The 17,192-nt window shown below is 34.9% G+C and overlaps 2 protein-coding genes across 2 annotated transcripts; both read left to right on the forward strand.

The window, feature by feature from the left end:
• The first annotated feature begins 2,721 nt into the window (after window positions 1-2,721).
• Window positions 2,722-9,492, forward strand: LOC114721518 (probable phospholipid-transporting ATPase 4). Its single transcript, XM_028907343.1, is given in 13 exon segments — window positions 2,722-2,774; window positions 3,081-3,195; window positions 3,441-5,146; window positions 5,148-5,350; window positions 5,544-5,654; window positions 5,947-6,223; window positions 6,309-6,397; window positions 6,490-6,577; window positions 6,663-6,872; window positions 7,131-7,256; window positions 8,007-8,105; window positions 8,208-8,399; window positions 8,486-9,492. Coding segments are annotated over 11 exon segments (3,681 nt in total). The 5' UTR covers window positions 2,722-2,774; window positions 3,081-3,195; window positions 3,441-3,532; the 3' UTR covers window positions 9,158-9,492.
• Window positions 9,493-10,109: 617 nt separating this feature from the next.
• LOC114721519 (casein kinase 1-like protein 2) lies at window positions 10,110-15,209 on the forward strand. Its single transcript, XM_028907344.1, has 15 exons — window positions 10,110-10,441; window positions 10,528-10,654; window positions 10,745-10,785; window positions 11,507-11,576; window positions 11,676-11,824; window positions 11,907-12,002; window positions 12,098-12,168; window positions 12,682-12,743; window positions 12,826-12,889; window positions 12,968-13,052; window positions 13,147-13,273; window positions 13,393-13,475; window positions 13,556-13,619; window positions 13,954-14,096; window positions 14,666-15,209. Exons 2-15 carry the CDS (start codon window positions 10,579-10,581, stop codon window positions 14,957-14,959), a joined length of 1,425 nt encoding a protein of 474 aa, XP_028763177.1. The 5' UTR covers window positions 10,110-10,441; window positions 10,528-10,578; the 3' UTR covers window positions 14,960-15,209.
• The last annotated feature ends 1,983 nt before the right edge of the window (window positions 15,210-17,192 follow it).

The raw sequence follows: 17,192 nt of genomic DNA on the forward strand, positions 1-17,192 counted from the left end.
TCACTTATAATAGTTTATAAAAAAACTTTTCAATCATAATTTATAAGATATGAAGTGTGATTCATTGGATATGAAATTAGTACGTGAATGAGTGATTTATATGAAATATGCTCATAAGTTATTCTAAACAGGCCTGAAAAGCTGCTTTTGAAGACTTCAATCAGTATTCCAAACAAGCTAGCTCTATATGCTTGCTAAATATAAATTGCTTTTTTTTAAAAATAATCTATTCATAATATTTGTACTTTTTTTATAAGAATCAAAATGCATTAATAAAATAATAAAACCAACAAAATTAAGTCATAAGAACAAAAAAATAACGGACAAATATTAAGCAACAAAAAAAATTGTCAACTTTAAAAATGGGAAAAAGAGAAGAGTTGTTAATGAATTATTTTAAGTACTTACCTTACTACAATTTATTGAGAAAATACTTGAAATATAATACTCCTCCGGTCTTTATTATAAGACCCAATTTGACTTTTTATTTGGTCCTAATTATAAGACCCAATCCATTTTGTCTCTTATATTTATGCATTTTTTTCCAAGATAATCCTTCTAATAATGATAGTTTTAGCCAATATACTTAATTAGCAAGGATATTTTAGGAATGACAATACTTATTTATTATAAATAACCAACTCAACTTACTTCCTTAATCTCCTCAAATAAGTCAATTGGGTCTTATAATTAGGACCGGAGGAGTATAATATTTTCCGATGCACTTAAATATGGGTAAAATTAAAAGTATATTTTATTTCTAAACAAAGTTAACAAGTTAAGAGTCTCTTTTATATTCTCATGAATTCCTCATGAATTTATTAAAAGTGACTCAATATGAATCATATGGAGTATACACACACAGTAATGTTAAAAAAACCAATTAAATTATAATACATTACCATGGCTATACAGTAATCAAATTGTGATTTTGAATCATAAATAAATTAACATATTTTAAATAATATATTTTTATTTTAACAATTTAACCCTGCCCTCATAAGGAAGGGGATCTATCATACGCACAAACGCATCCCATTTTTTTCTACTTTGAGGATAGAATTTATACCTTCCTCTCATAGATTTAAGAGCCGTTTGGGATAAATAATACTCTTCTGGTCCTTAATATAAGACCCATTTAACTAATTTGATTAGATTAAGAAAGTTAGGTAAGTTAGGTAAGTTAATTAATTATAAGAAAAGTGACATATTTTTTCTAAAACACCATAATCATCTTTCTTAATACCCCTCTTTCTCTTCTACTTAATTATGGCTGATGGAGTATTTATAGGAGTAATTTAGAGAAAAATGATAAATATGAGAAATGAGTCTTATATTTAGGACTAAAACTAATTCAACAATTGGGTCATATATTAAGAACCGGAAGAGTACATACTTAAAGTCAGATAAATAATTGGTCGTGCTAGTAAAAAACGTAATTTAGCTAATCATTGAAATTATCTTTTACAAACCTAAGAAAAAAAACTTAAAAAAAATACTTTCATCCAAATTAAGATACAACTATTTTTAGTTATCTCGTACATTGTAAAATTATTGCCTTTAATTCTTAATATAAAAGCTCATTTGATTTTTATTTTGGTCATAGATTTAATACTCCAATCCATTCTATTTTTTGTATTTATTTATTTATTTTAATATAATCATTGTAATAATAGTAATTTTAGTCAGTACACTTAATTAATAAAAATATTTTTAAAAAATAATATTTATTTATTTTAAATAATTAATTTAACTAATTTTTTTTAATTTATTTATATTAATTAATAAAGTTTTATATCAAAAAGAGAAGGTAATAGGTGAAAGTCCCATCCAACCCCCCACCTCCAAACACAACGTGGTCAGTTTTGGCCGGCTGCAGCCACTGTTTTTAGTCACACTGACGATGCTGAGGTGGCGATTAGGCTCTTAATTTTAGGACCCACCACGTAGGACGTCGTGGGACCCGCCTTTATCTCTAAACACTTGACATGACAGCTGCTCTTTTCACTTTGTCAGACTCTTCAGCCAATCATAAAAACAAAAAAAATATGAACCCAAATAATATTTTAATTATAATAATGAAATAAAAGTTCTGAATATCAGTTTTTTTTACCAAAAAAATCAATTTTTTGAGACTATGGTTTCTAAAAATACATCTGGTATCCTATGGTTGAGAATTGAAATAATAATGCCGAATGTTTCAGTCTTATATTTATTAAATAAAATCTCCAAAACTTCTGATTAAGTTATGAGATTGTGAATCATAAAAAATAAATATATTTTGTTGTCAACAAAATATTTGAAAATGAATCACATTATTTACCTTTTTAATAATTATTATATTAATAAAAAATGAAAATTCAGATAATAAATATCTAAGACTGGTGCCTAAATTTAGAAAACAAAATCTTAAGAAATCAGGTAAAAATTGCGGAACATGAAGCGGATTTTTCTGAAAATATAAATAAATAGTAAAAGGAGGCCCCGGAAATTTCTGACAGTGGAAATTTGGAATTGAACGAGGGAAGGAGGGACTAGAGAGGGGGGGATGTGAGAGAAAGAGAAAGATCTCGGTTGCCCAAATTGCTAAAACCCTGTAATCTTTTTATCAAAAAAAAAAAAAACCCTGTAATTCTCTCTCTTCATGGAGACTTTTTCTCTCTAGTCTGTCTTCTTCATCTTCCTCGATCTGCAACTCTTCGCAGCTGCCACCCTCTCTCCTACATTGCTCGGGTTTTGTCGGTCCTGAAGATGGTCGGGGGCCTCGAACTTCGGTGCGTTCTACTTTCGTGATTTTGAGGATGATTTTTTGTATTTTCAAAATCCAAAGTTCTGCCTTCTGAGCGGCCTTGTTCTTGTCAAATATTACTTTTTCCAATTTGAAGCGTTTTGAGTACGGGGAATCCAAGCTTGCATTAGGATCAATTAGTTGCTTTATTTGGATTTCTTTTGCTCCTTTTGTTTCTTTCTTTGTATCTTTTTTTTTTAACCAAAAAAAAAATTGGTTATGTTTCAAAGAGATATCTTTGTTTTTTGTTTAAAGGAATCAGCTCACCAATTTGATTTCTCCCGAATTGTAGACCTGGAAATGGAAATGAGTACCAAAGGTTTTGGAATTGGGTGACATTGATCTTCTTACGATCTTGGCTGTGGCAGTAGCTGTAATAGCTAGCTCTAGCTCGTCAGATTTTCCTGGTTCTTTTCATATCATTTTTCTTTTAACTTTCTAGATCATCTTTCGAAATTTCTTGTATATATGCGGGGAATTGAATGCTAATTTCAATAGGTGTTATTTGATCTGATTTGACCTATCTCAGTTGTTGCCCACGAAATTATATTTCTTTATATATGTATGTTGAATTTGACATATCGTTGTTTCCAGCAAATTATCGTGTTTATGTGCGAAAATTAATCACATCAATATGTTTGTGACTTTGTAGGTTATAGATGAAGAAATTTGGTACAAGGGGCGCATTTAATTGTTTGTTGGAAGCAAGATTTTAGGGGACTCCTTGAGCTGAAATTCAGCTAAATGGCTCGTGGGAGAATAAGGGCAAGGATACGAAGGAGCAATCTTTACACATTTGCCTGCCTTCGACCCAGAACCACTGAGGGAGCCCATTCCCTTGAAGGCCCAGGGTTCTCACGAACTGTTTATTGCAACCAACCTCATCTCCATGAAAAGAAGCCTCTACATTACTGCAAAAATCATATATCAACCACAAAATATAATGTTATCTCATTTTTGCCCAAGGCTCTCTTTGAGCAATTTCGACGAGTTGCTAATATATATTTTCTTTTGGCTGCATGCCTCTCAGTTTCTCCAATTTCACCTTTCACACCAGTGAGCATGATTGCTCCTTTAGCATTTGTTGTGGGGCTAAGTATGGCAAAGGAGGCACTGGAAGATTGGCGGAGGTTTCTTCAAGATATCAAAGTTAATCGTCGGAAGGTTAGTGCCCATAAAGGCGATGGTGTTTTTGACTTGAAGGCATGGCAGAAGATAAGGGTTGGAGATGTGGTAAAAGTAGAAAAGGATCAATTTTTCCCTGCTGACTTGCTTCTGTTGTCATCAAGTTATGATGATGGTATATGCTATGTTGAAACTATGAATTTAGACGGTGAAACGAACTTGAAAGTGAAGAGATCATTGGAGGTTACCTTGCCTCTTGATAATGATGACGCTTTTAAAGATTTTACTGGTACAATGCAATGTGAAGACCCAAATCCCAATCTTTACACATTTGTTGGTAACATTGAGTACGAACGCCAGGTTTATCCCATTGATCCTATTCAAATTCTTCTGCGAGATTCAAAGCTGAGAAACACTGACCATGTCTATGGGGTGGTCATTTTCACTGGTCATGACAGCAAAGTGATGCAGAATTCTACAAAGTCCCCTTCAAAAAGGAGCAGAATAGAAAAGAAGATGGATTATATCATATATCTCCTTTTCACGGTCCTTATTTTAATATCTATGATAAGTTCCATAGGATTTGCTATAAAAACCAAGTTTCAAACTCCAGACTGGTGGTACCTACGGCCCAAGGAAGCTGAGTACCAATATAATCCCAACAATGCTGCCTTGGCTGGGATGAGCCATCTTATTACTGCGCTCATTCTTTATGGATATTTGATACCCATATCACTCTATGTGTCAATTGAGCTTGTGAAGGTTCTACAAGCAAGCTTCATCAACAAAGACTTGCAAATGTTTGATGAAGAAACTGGGACTCCAGCTGATGCACGAACTTCAAATTTGAATGAAGAGTTGGGTCAGGTAGACACTATCCTTTCTGACAAGACTGGCACTTTAACCTGCAATCAGATGGATTTTTTGAAATGTTCCATTGCTGGTACGGCATATGGGGTGCACTCCAGTGAAGTTGAACTCGCTGCAGCAGAGCAGATGGCTTCTGACTTTCAGGGGCAGGAGTCAGATCTCTCTAATTTTCCCATGCCTCAGAATAAAGCACGTGGTTTGAGTGACAGTAATAGAATAGGTGAAGAAATTGAAATGGAGCCTGTTGTTACCTCTAAGAGTGATGAAAATAAAAAGCCTGCAATAAAGGGATTTAATTTTGAGGACAACCGGATCATGAACTGCAACTGGTTGAAAGAGGCCAATCCTGATGTTCATTTGTTGTTTTTTCCGGATATTGGCAGTTTGCCATACTGCCATTCCCGAGCTGAATGAGGAGACTGGCAGTTTTACATATGAAGCTGAATCACCTGATGAGGGGGCTTTTCTTGCAGCTGCCAGAGAATTTGGTTTTGAGTTTTGTAAAAGGAATCAATCGAGTATTTTCATCCGTGAAAGACTGTCTCCTTCTGGACATCCAGTTGAAAGGTGACATGGTCATATATGAACTCCTTTGTGTCTGTCATTTTCTCTTTATCTCTGCTTTTCTACAGAAAAAGGAGGGGTGGGGGGTGCTGGGAGGAGAGGGGTTCAATATATGCTCATACATCTTTCAGCTCTTTTAGTTGTTGTATCATTATTATTTAAATCTGTTTTGGTGGGTTTTTGATGGATTATGCAGGGAGTACAAAATCCTGAATTTGTTGGACTTCACTAGTAAAAGAAAACGGATGTCTGTAGTTGTACGTGATGAGGACGGAAACATTCTTCTCATGTGCAAGGGGGCAGACAGGTTAGATTATGGAATCTGTGTTTCCTGTCCTAAATACTGACAGCTGAATGTATGATGTTTGCAATCAAGTAGGGCCTATGATCAGCATTTAAATTATGATGGGGGAAGTTTGAATCCTCTTGAAGCTTGGCAGGGTTTAAACTTCCCTTCTACTAGTTTACATGATTAATCGCAGTAACTCCTGACTTCCTAATGAGAAGTTCGCTGACATGAACACACACTTCTGCACAGATTTTCAACATTTCTCTTTAAACTTTGCCATTCATATTCTGTCCTCTTTGTGGCTTTGTAGTATTATATTTGATCGATTGGCAAAGAATGGAAAAACATATTTGGAGGCTACTACTAGACATTTAAATGAATATGGAGAATCTGGTTTGCGAACACTAGCCTTGGCTTATAGAAAACTTGATGAGCAAGAGTACTCTGCTTGGAATAATGAATTCCAGAAAGCCAAAGCAGCTGTTGGGTCTGACCGAGAGGAAACACTTGAACGGTTATCAGATATAATGGAGAGGGAGTTGATTCTTGTTGGAGCTACTGCTGTTGAAGACAAACTGCAGAAAGGGGTAGGTTTTGTCATTCCTTATAGTCAATATGCATATGTTACTGTTGGTCTACTTAAACCAATTTTCACTTAATTGTCCTTCTCAGGTGCCCCAGTGCATTGACAAACTTGCACAAGCTGGTCTTAAGATCTGGGTGTTAACTGGAGATAAGATGGAAACTGCAATCAACATTGGGTCTGTCTAACGCACAACTACATCGCTGTTCTGAACTTGATGAAAATTGCCTCTATAAACAAGTACAATTGACTTTTTAATCTCTGGTGCAGATTTGCTTGTAGTTTGCTTCGACGGGGCATGAAGCAGATATGTATAACTACTATGAACTCAGATTCATTAACCAACGGTGGAAAAGAGGTATTTGTCACTGACAAAGAATAGAGGAATTAAATTAACGGACTTAAGTTCATCTGATCTCAACTTAAGTCCTTTTATTGCTCAGGCCATCAAGGAGAACATTCTGAACCAAATCAGCAATGCCTCACAAATGATCAAGCTGGAGAAAGATCCCCATGCTGCATTTGCATTAATTATTGATGGTAAAACTCTGACATATACATTGGAAGATGATATGAAGCACCAGTTTCTGGGATTGGCAGTAGAATGTGCATCTGTCATCTGCTGTCGCGTGTCTCCCAAGCAAAAGGCTCTGGTAGGATCTTTTCTCCTTTGCCACTTGTGCATATAAAAGGCACACACTCACACATGGATATTCTGCATCTGGATAGTTGATACTTAGTATGAATACTGCTACTACTATAACACTGGTTAGGGTCACAAGTGTGTTCAGCTACACCATTTATTTATTTGAGATGAATAGGAAAAAGTTAAGGCCAATCAAAGCAAATATTTTCAGGGATTCAATCGTGCAGAGTTGTGACTGCAATGTCTAATAATCCTTTGGCTTCAGGTAACAAGGTTGGTGAAGGAAGGAACTGGGAAGACCACTCTAGCAATAGGCGATGGTGCAAATGATGTTGGCATGATTCAAGAAGCGGATATTGGTGTTGGTATTAGTGGAGTTGAAGGTATGCAGGTTAGTGACATACCTGACTGGCAGTTCTGGCACGATTATGTCAGGAGGAGTTTTCGCTGCATTTATTTGTATTATAAAATATAACTGTTATTGTTGCAACATCATGTGCTTCACTCTTGATATTTTTTAAAATGGGAATTAGTTAGAGAGAATACCTAACTATGATGGTTGTTTACATGTTTGGGATATGATGTTTGTTTACATGCTTCACTCTTGCTTGCCCATTAGTTAAACTATTAACCTGTCATTAGCACTTTAACAGTCAAGACCTGATTAGCGACTTTTAGTCATGTGTTTTTTTGTCCTTCACTGAAATGTCAAAATATTCATTTTTCAATGTTTATTTAGAAAATAAACATTCAGACTGGCCTCGAACTGATGTTTAAAATTTTGATAGTGAGAATTATATTGAAAAAGCAATTTCTCTTTATGCTGTTTACTCAAAATTGTTGTTCTTGCTTTGAAATGAGCTGCATGGAAAGTGTCATCTGATCACATTTTAAATTAAGTTATATGTTTTCTTTCATAAGAGAACTGGCTAGCATTTCTGGAAGCAATTTTCAGTGTTACGTTAATAGTCTCATGTAGAGTAAGAGTACTATAGTTCAAATTTAGGACCCAACCGTGAATACTCTTTAATTCTCACTTTCATCCTTGGCTGCCTGGTAAGAAAATTCACATAAAAGCTTTTCTGTGGAAGCATGTGAACATTTGGAGTTTGTGAGACTAAAAATTGGAACTCCTTTTCAGGCAGTGATGGCCAGTGACTTTGCCATTGCCCAATTTCGGTTTTTGGAGCGTCTTCTGGTAGTCCATGGACACTGGTGTTACAAGAGAATTGCACAAATGGTATTCATGTTTTACCCATTCTTTGCTCCCCCCAGTTTGTGTGTGTCTTCATCTTATGAGTTGGTCCCCATCTTTCCTCTGATTGATCTGTTGTTCATGCAGATATGCTACTTTTTCTACAAAAATATAGCATTCGGGTTGACCATATTCTATTTTGAGGCCTTTACGGGTTTCTCTGGGCAATCAGTTTATGATGACTGGTACATGTTATTGTTCAACGTTGTTCTAACATCATTACCTGTCATCTCACTCGGTGTTTTTGAACAAGATGTTTCATCAGAAGTCTGCTTGCAGGTTCATCCCTTTAAAATGCCTTGATTGTATTTCGTCTAGGTTTTGGTAACCCTGCATTCTCATGATTCACTTTTTGCTTTTTGCAGTTTCCCGCACTTTACCAGCAAGGACCCAAAAATTTGTTCTTTGACTGGTATAGAATATTGGGATGGATGGGCAATGGTCTCTATTCGTCCCTTATCATCTTCTTCCTTAACGTCATCATCTTCTATGATCAAGCATTCCGCGCAGATGGCCAGAATGCTGACATGGCAGCTGTCGGTACAACAATGTTCACTTGCATCATTTGGGCTGTCAATCTTCAGATTGCCCTGACAATGAACCATTTTACCTGGATCCAACACCTGTTGGTCTGGGGCAGTGTAACCACATGGTACCTATTTCTCTTGCTATATGGCACGATTTCTCCATACTATTCCAAGAATGCCTACCAAATATTAGTTGAAGTTCTTGGCCCTGCACCTGTGTATTGGATAGCAACCATTTTAGTAACAGTGACCTGCAATCTTCCTTATCTCACCCACATATCCTTCCAAAGATGTTTTAATCCGATGGATCATCACATCATCCAAGAAATTAAGTATTATAAGAAGGACATTGAAGATCAAAACATGTGGACTAGGGAAAGGTCTAAGGCCAGACAGGAGACAAAGATTGGTTTCACAGCAAGAGTTGAAGCCACGATCAGGCAGCTGAAAGGAAGGCTGCAGAAGAAGCAATCATCCATGGGTGCTTTGTCACCATCAAGAAACTTATAAATATTTTTTTTTTAATAGGGTAGGAAATTTTTAGGCTTGCTCAATTTTTTCCCTCTCTCTCTAGTTCCTTTTTTCGTTATTTTTTTTCCCTGCTTCTATTGGTTTGCTTATAAATAGGTTATCTGAAGCGAAGTCCCATTCGTTGAGGAAAAGCTAGGGAGCTGTTGTATGTAACATCCTGCGTATACTTGTTTGTTTACAGACTGATAGTTCCATTCATTATTATGGAAAAGCAACTAGAGTTGTTGTATATGTTAGTTAAAGAGGTTGACATTTTGCTAAATTCTTGATTCATCAGATTTATTTAATTCTCAAGTCAGATGGTTATGATTCAATTCAAGTGATCTTATATCCAGTTGACTGTGTAGCAGAGCATTGCTTCTAGAAGTATCTTAAAAAGGAAACACACTAAGCGGCATAGTTGTTTCCCGTTCAAGAAAAGGGGAAAAATCAACTTGAAACTTCCAATTAGTACGGTAGAGGGGAAAAAAAAAAAGAAACTTGAAAATTGAAAATTCCAGTAATAATGTAGATGGAAGAAAAATCTCTCCTCCCCAAAACAACATCGAATGATGCTATGCAAGCCTATTGAAAATTAATTAAAAAAGAAAAATTAGAAAAATAATTTGCCATTAAAATTTTAGAAGATATAATGAGATTTTAAAAAAAAATAATTACACAATATAAAAATTATCATTTTTATTCCGAAGCTTATAAGTTTTTTAGTACTTAGATTGTTATTAGAATTTTTTAATAAATTTTTTGGACCTCACTACAATTCTATCAATTTTATTAGTATGAAGGATATTGATATTATCATTCTGATCAATAACATTTTTAATGAAAAACTTTTTTCTGTTTTTTCCTTTTATTTTTTCATTTGTGGACCCTGAAATACCAAGACGTCAAGCAAAACGAAGCTCTGCACTAGGGGGGAAAGGGAAAAAAATCTGGTTGACTGCATCTTCAAAGCAGCGAGAAATTTCGCATTCGCATTGAAGTGCGGGGAGGGTTTGTGCATTGCGAGGAGCTGAGGAATAGGATCCCTTCTCTTTCTTCTCCCCTCTTCCCTTTTCGGACTCTATTTCTTCCTTCTTCCTTTTTTTCCTTTTTTTGGTACGACGGACCCTATTTCTTCCAATCAAGCATGTTATAGAAAAGGAAAGTTCTTTTTCTCTTTCCGATTTTGTCCTCCACTCTTTCCCTTTTCTCACTTCTATCCTTTTTCTTATCCCCGCACCTTCGATTTCCTTGCTATAGCTGCCACTTGAAGCCGTCTGTCAAGTCTAGCGCCTAATCCTTGATTTTCCATTTTTCGGTTTTAATTTTTCTTTCCAGTGTTTGGTCTCCAAACTTTTTTTCATTTTTAGTTGTAATTTAGTACCAGGGTTTAGACCTGATCGTTGATCAAATTCTGTTGAATGGAGCCTCGAGTGGGGAACAAATTTCGTCTTGGCCGGAAGATTGGTAGCGGATCTTTTGGGGAGATCTATCTTGGTGCTCTGTTTTTTCTGCCGCTTTTTGGTTTTCCCATTTTTTATGTGATTTTGTGTATTTTTTGCTGACTTGTTTCGATCCTTTTGCCAGGTACTAATATTCAGACAAATGAAGAGGTCGCAATTAAGCTCGTGAGTACTATAACCTACTTCAATTCTCGCTGTTGCAGCTTACTTTGCCATTTGGCAAAATTAAGGATCTACTCTTCGCAAATGGTTGATAGGCAATAGTTAGTCTAGCTGTGCCTTGGACTAATTAGGATGTAATTTTGCTGTTCCTTACATGTGGTTCTGGGAAATGTGAATCATGGTATTGTGTCACGCCGTAAAAATAGATGCATGTGTAAAATTGAAACAACCAATGTGCCAAATGTTGATGAGAGATAATTTTGCTTAAACTCTTGGTACATTTCTTTAGAATCTGCCCGCGCTTAATGGTCCTCTGCTGTGATTTCTTAATTGAGCTACTCCAGCAACCAGATGAAACATGACTGCACTTCAATATTTTTCGTTGGGTCTGGACGCTTGGGTTATATTTGGCTTGGTTTAATGAACCTAGTTAAACTCGAATGCCAAATGTTCTAATTTTATGAAAATTAATATCATTGTAGTTCAATGATTTTTTACCCACATAGTTTGGGCATGAAACATACATAACAACATCCTTAAATCTAGTACAATCTTACATAATTCAGGAACTTTAAACTTTCTATTATTCGTATTTTTTCTTTGATTTTAGAATACATTTACAGCTGTATCCAGTATCTGCAATTCTTGAATTAATCATCCATTGCTGTAAATTGCTTCTGAGGCATGGACTCATGCTTTTTCTTTATTTTGCCCTTTAAATCAGGAAAATGTCAAGACCAAACACCCTCAGTTGTTGTATGAATCAAAGCTGTATAAAATACTGCAAGGAGGAAGTAATGACGACATTCTGCCTTCTATATATTTTTTGTTTCTTATAAAATTCGCTTACAAATTTTAATCTCAAATATTTTCTGCTTGGCCTCTATTGACAGCCGGAATCCCAAATGTTAGATGGTTTGGTGTTGAAGGAGACTACAATGTGCTGGTGATGGATTTACTGGGGCCCAGTCTTGAAGATTTGTTCAATTTTTGTGGTCGGAAATTGTCACTTAAAACTGTTCTAATGCTTGCTGATCAGATGGTAGGATTTCCAGTGTTGTGCGGACATCTTTATGGCAACTTCTAGTTACTCATTTCTTTGCAATGATACAAACTGTTTTCAGATAAATCGAGTTGAATTTGTTCATTCTAAATCATTTTTACATCGGGACATCAAGCCGGACAACTTTCTCATGGGTTTAGGAAGGCGTGCAAACCAGGTATTGGTTCAATGCTTTATTTTTGTAATTATTCCTTCTTTCAGAACCTGTCATCTTTTATATGTTATCTGTATTGAAATTTACTTCATTGGTAGGTATACGTCATCGACTTTGGTCTTGCAAAGAAATACAGAGACACTTCTACCCACCAGCATATTCCTTACAGGTAGATTTTCAGTTGTGTATTTTTTTTTTTTCCCAATGCCATAGTTTTCAGTTTAAAATGTTTTAACTTTTGACCGTTTTAGTGATTTTGGAATATAGTTATTGTATCTGCATGTGGCAATTTAAGCTGGTCTATGTCAATGTTGATTTTTTTCCCGTCAGAATGGTGGCTTCTGTGGTGAAGATGCGAAACTAGTGTAGCTCGCATTCTGCCCTGAATGTATTTAGGTTTATGTAATAGTCTATTATTTTAAGCATGCATAATAGTTAGTATGGTTTCTTAGAATATTCCGACATTTCTCTTTTACTGTTCTATTGCTGTTACCATTCTCATTCCTAGTGAGCCTCTGTTTGCTATAACACGTGTGGGGCACATTGGTGTTATATATGCATGACTATTCTACAATAACAACGTATATAATCAAAATATAAAATATGAATCAAAATTCGTGTATTGATGTACAATTTGCTCTTGTGGTTTCGTGGATTTTGACATGCTTGTTATTCTATGCAGAGAGAATAAGAATTTGACAGGAACTGCTAGATATGCTAGCATGAATACTCATCTTGGAATTGGTAGGGCTGCATGTATTCCTTTTTTTTAACTGAACTGGAGAATTTATTCTGACCTTTGAGAATGTCCTTGATGCTTTAATAGAGCAAAGTCGCAGGGATGACTTAGAGTCACTTGGATACGTTCTCATGTACTTTTTAAGAGGAAGGTAAAGGTTCTTGTGCTTGTGTCATTTTAAATTTCTGCCACCTCCTATGCAATCAGTTTTGACATTGTACTTTTACAGTCTTCCTTGGCAGGGACTGAAAGCTGGTAATAAGAAGCAGAAGTATGAGAAGATCAGTGAGAAGAAAGTTTCGACTTCTATTGAGGTAAAGTCTTGAGTTAAAATAGTATTTGATGCATATTATGTACGTTTCTTTGAAAAAAGACAATTATAATGAATTTGCATTGCTTTTTTGCTAGTCTCTCTGTCGTGGATATCCCTCTGAATTTGCATCATACTTCCATTACTGTCGATCTCTGCGTTTCGATGATAAGCCAGACTATGCTTATCTGAAAAGACTTTTCCGTGACCTTTTCATTCGTGAAGGTTTAATTCTTAATCGTTTTCTATCTTCTATCTTATTTGATTGCAGAATAATCCTTTATGACAGCATTTCATTTGTGATGTAGATGGTTGTGTTTTAACTATACTTTTTTCCCCTTCAGGATTCCAGTTTGATTATGTCTTTGATTGGACCATCTTGAAATATCAGCAATCCCATATTGCTACTCCTCCTGGACGTGCTATTGTAAGTGATGTTTTGCTATCTGATTTTGTTGTCTCTTTCATGTTGAGTTTAGTTTGTCTTAGTAGAAATGACATTTGTAGGTTCCTGGTGCTGGACCAAGTTCTGGCATGCCACCAGTTGTTGCAAATGCTGATCGACAATTAGGTATATATTCTCTACCCTTTCTTTGTACATCCCCTATGTATTATCTATCTTTCTATCTTGATAAAAATGTTTTCAGATGATGCACCTTGTTAGAATGAAATAGCTTATGTTTCTTAAGATCTGCATGCTTACATATATACCTATATATCAGATTCCTTTTAGATGCTTTTCTAATATGCGACTCATGTTTGACTTATATTGCAAGTGAATAAAAATATTAAAACGTCGGCAGGGTGAGGGTAACTTAAATCACATAATGATTATTTTGACTTCACTTGGCCTTTGCATGCCCTCTCGTAATGTGAATTTTTTCATATGGTAAACTCAATTATAGGTGGGGAAGACGGCAGACACCCTGGTTGGTCTTCATCAGATCCTACTCGTAGGAGAAATTCAGGACCTATTGCTAACGATGTCATCTTATCTAGACAAAAAGCCCCAGTTCCAAGTGACTCAAATATATCAAAAGACGGAATGGTGCGTATATTTTATTGTGGACTGTAAAGAATCTTTGTCTGTCTTTTTGGAAATTTGGAAGGTGGCAGTTTCCCCTGTGTTAACTTAATCTCTTCCTTTTCATTAATATTGGTTCCCAACCGACCCACGGATCAAATAGAAGAAGTGAGTATTTATTAGGAATACAGATGTCTTCCAAGGAAGAAAAACATATGAAGGTGTAAAGTTGCAACTTTATATTTTGGTGACGACATGATCATTGTGCGTATGTGCACAGACGAAGCTCAAAACGTGCAAGTGATATACAATTCAACTTTCGTTTGGTTATGCGGAATTGGCATGTTTGGACCTGCTGCAATAAATTTTTAAGAATGATATAATGTGAATGTATTCATGTGTTCTGGACAGAAAATGAATGCAGTCTGTTTAATTTTTAGTTTAAGTAATCTATCCTATAATTGAATGTGATGTCAGGTTAGTTGGCTTATGATATTTTTTAGCTACAAACTTGGAGTCCCGCTGGTAAAATTACAACTTTTCTTACAGTAAATTAATTTCTCATACTGCAATTTTCTTTGTTTTTTCTTCAGTTGTCTGCTTCTAATTTTTTCCGCCCAAGCGGATCTTCAAGGCGAGCTGCAGTTTCTAGCAGCCGGGATGCAACTATTGTTGGCAATGAGACCGAGCCCTCTCGCCCTCTTGCTGTTGATGCCAGTCCAGGAGCACTGCGTAAAATCTCTGGTGCTCAAAGAAGTTCGCCTCTTGTATCAGTAGAGCAGAGCAGAACATCATCTGGCAGGAGCCCAGCAAACATTAAGAATTTCGAGTCTGCTCTGAGAGGCATTGAGAGTCTTCATTTCAATGATGAAAGGGTACAATACTAGCAGCTGCCTCCTTGTGATCTCTGGTCTCTGTAAATTCTGATGAGTTTCATACTTTCATACTTTTGAAATGAAGTGTTGTCTATGCTTTGTTTTGGAGGAAAGCTGCAACAAGTGTGAGTGGTCACTATATGAAGAACACAATAAAGAAACACTTTTGTGGCTTCCTGAATTCTGATTATACTGATATTTTGGCCTAGTAAAAAGGCCTGTGTTCATACCCTTAATTGTCTAGTCACTTTCTCATGCTTAAGGCCTGTGTTCATACCCTTAATTGTCTAGTCACTTCTCATGCTTAAGGCCTGTGTTCATACCCTTTAGGACCTGTTTGGTTTGAGGGGAGGGGAGGGGAGGGTAGGGTAGGGTAGGGTAGGGTAGGGTAGGGTAGGGGAGGGGAGGGGAGGGGAGGTTCCATCCTCACCTTGTTTGGTTTGATTAAAAAGGAAGGGAAGGGAGGATATTTAATGATTCCTTGTTTGGTTCAAGGAGGGGAGGGGAGGGATAGTAATAATCAATTTACCATTTCACCCTTACATATTAGTTTATGTTTTTTATTGATATATTATATAAATTAATTTATATCTTAATTTAAATCATATAATTTAATAAAAATTCAGATAATGTTAATATGTGTATTAAAAAATTGGTACAGTAATTTTTTATTCTAATTAATATAATAATATATTTAAAATAATCAAATTAAAAAATTTTATATGCTCTAAGAAAAATGAAATTTTATTCTCTTTAGGCTATCTTTTTTTCCAGCTTTAAAATATATTTAATAAATAATATATTTATAAAAAACAATTAATTTTATAATATTATAATTTTTTATTTTTAAATAATTTTTATAATATATTTTTAATTATAATAATGTATATATTTTTTATTTTTTTACTTAGGATAATATATTTTTTATTTGAAATAAATATTATAATAATATATTTTATAGGTAGAAGTGGAATATTGAAAAAATTATAAGGGCATAATGGTCTAAAAATTTGGCTCCCCTCTAAAAATCTCCAATTTGGAGGGAGTCAAAATGGAGGGAGGGAGAGAAGGGGACATTTTAGCTCCCCTCCGCTCCAAAATTTTTCCTCCCCTCCAACCAAACAAACCCTTATAGTCTAGTCACTTCTCATGCTTAAGACTATTCCATGGTGATAAACCACACTGTAAAATGTGTTGGGAGACGTGGCAAGATTTTGGGGAAATTATAACTTGGTTTAGTGAGATACTGCAATATTACGGCTAAAATTCTTTTCTTTGATTTTAGTATTGCAGTCAATGCTTTGGTTATTTGGTACCACCTAAAAGATTTTCTTTTAGAAGGAGTTTTGGTAATTATCTTTAGTATAAATGTGACACGTAAAAGGTTGAATTGAAATTTGATGGAAATAAAAGTGAATTCTTTAATGGTAACAACCATATGTATTGATTATCAATAAATTTAACAGTATCAATTCAATATATTTTTGCAGTATATTAACTATATCCATATGTATCTTAGATGCCTTTTTTTTTTTAAAATATTACTCAGCCTTGATATTTGCATATTCTGTGCTTCTATTGCAGTTTCAGCCTCACAAATTTATGTGATGATAATAGTATATATTGAGAGTGGAAGAATAGGATGACTCATAAATAAAACATAATAAGAAAGTTGGAGAAATAATTCTCAGATTACCTATATTTTCTCCTTGTGGTAGACTGGGTTTGATTCACATATGCAAGTGTAAAATTTGACTTCATAATTGAAGTAGATACAAGGTACTATCGGTTACAAATATAAAATTGGCCACGGACTGGTCACGTGATTTATACAAAAAGTTATACTATATAGTACCTTTATTTAAAATAAATTTTGTATCATGTATAATATATGGATGTACAGGTGAGCTACTCAGTTACGTAAACTTTGAAAAGTGTAACATAGTTTTAGCAAGGAAATGTGATTGGGTTAGTAAAACTCCTTTATCATGATTGAAATCTCCATTTTCTCAACTAAGATTAAGAGAGAATTCCTATAAGATTCTTAATAAGGAATATATCAACTAAAGTCTCATGATAATTGAGCATATTATAATAACAAGTTTTAATTCAGTAATTGACAATTGTTCAGTTGTCAGTGTGATTTTTTTTTAAGTATATCTTTTTTATTGAAACCTCTAAGCAATACATTATGTTTTTCTGAATCACTCTGATTTCATCCTTTCCCGTTTATTCTATTTCCTTT

Source organism: Neltuma alba, unplaced genomic scaffold, assembly GCF_004799145.2.
Source record: "Neltuma alba isolate B1F8T4 unplaced genomic scaffold, ASM479914v2 tig00012044_pilon, whole genome shotgun sequence".
Taxonomy (NCBI): Eukaryota; Viridiplantae; Streptophyta; class Magnoliopsida; order Fabales; family Fabaceae; genus Neltuma; species Neltuma alba.

Coding starts and splice junctions, on each gene's coding strand:
- LOC114721519 (XM_028907344.1), top strand. CDS start 10,579: ATGGAGCCTCGAGTGGGGAACAAATTTCGTCTTGGCCGGAAGATTGGT. Junction 12,003..12,097: donor TAGGAAGGCGTGCAAACCAG/GTATTGGTTCAA, acceptor CTTCATTGGTAG/GTATACGTCATCGACTTTGG. Junction 12,744..12,825: donor GAATACTCATCTTGGAATTG/GTAGGGCTGCAT, acceptor ATGCTTTAATAG/AGCAAAGTCGCAGGGATGAC.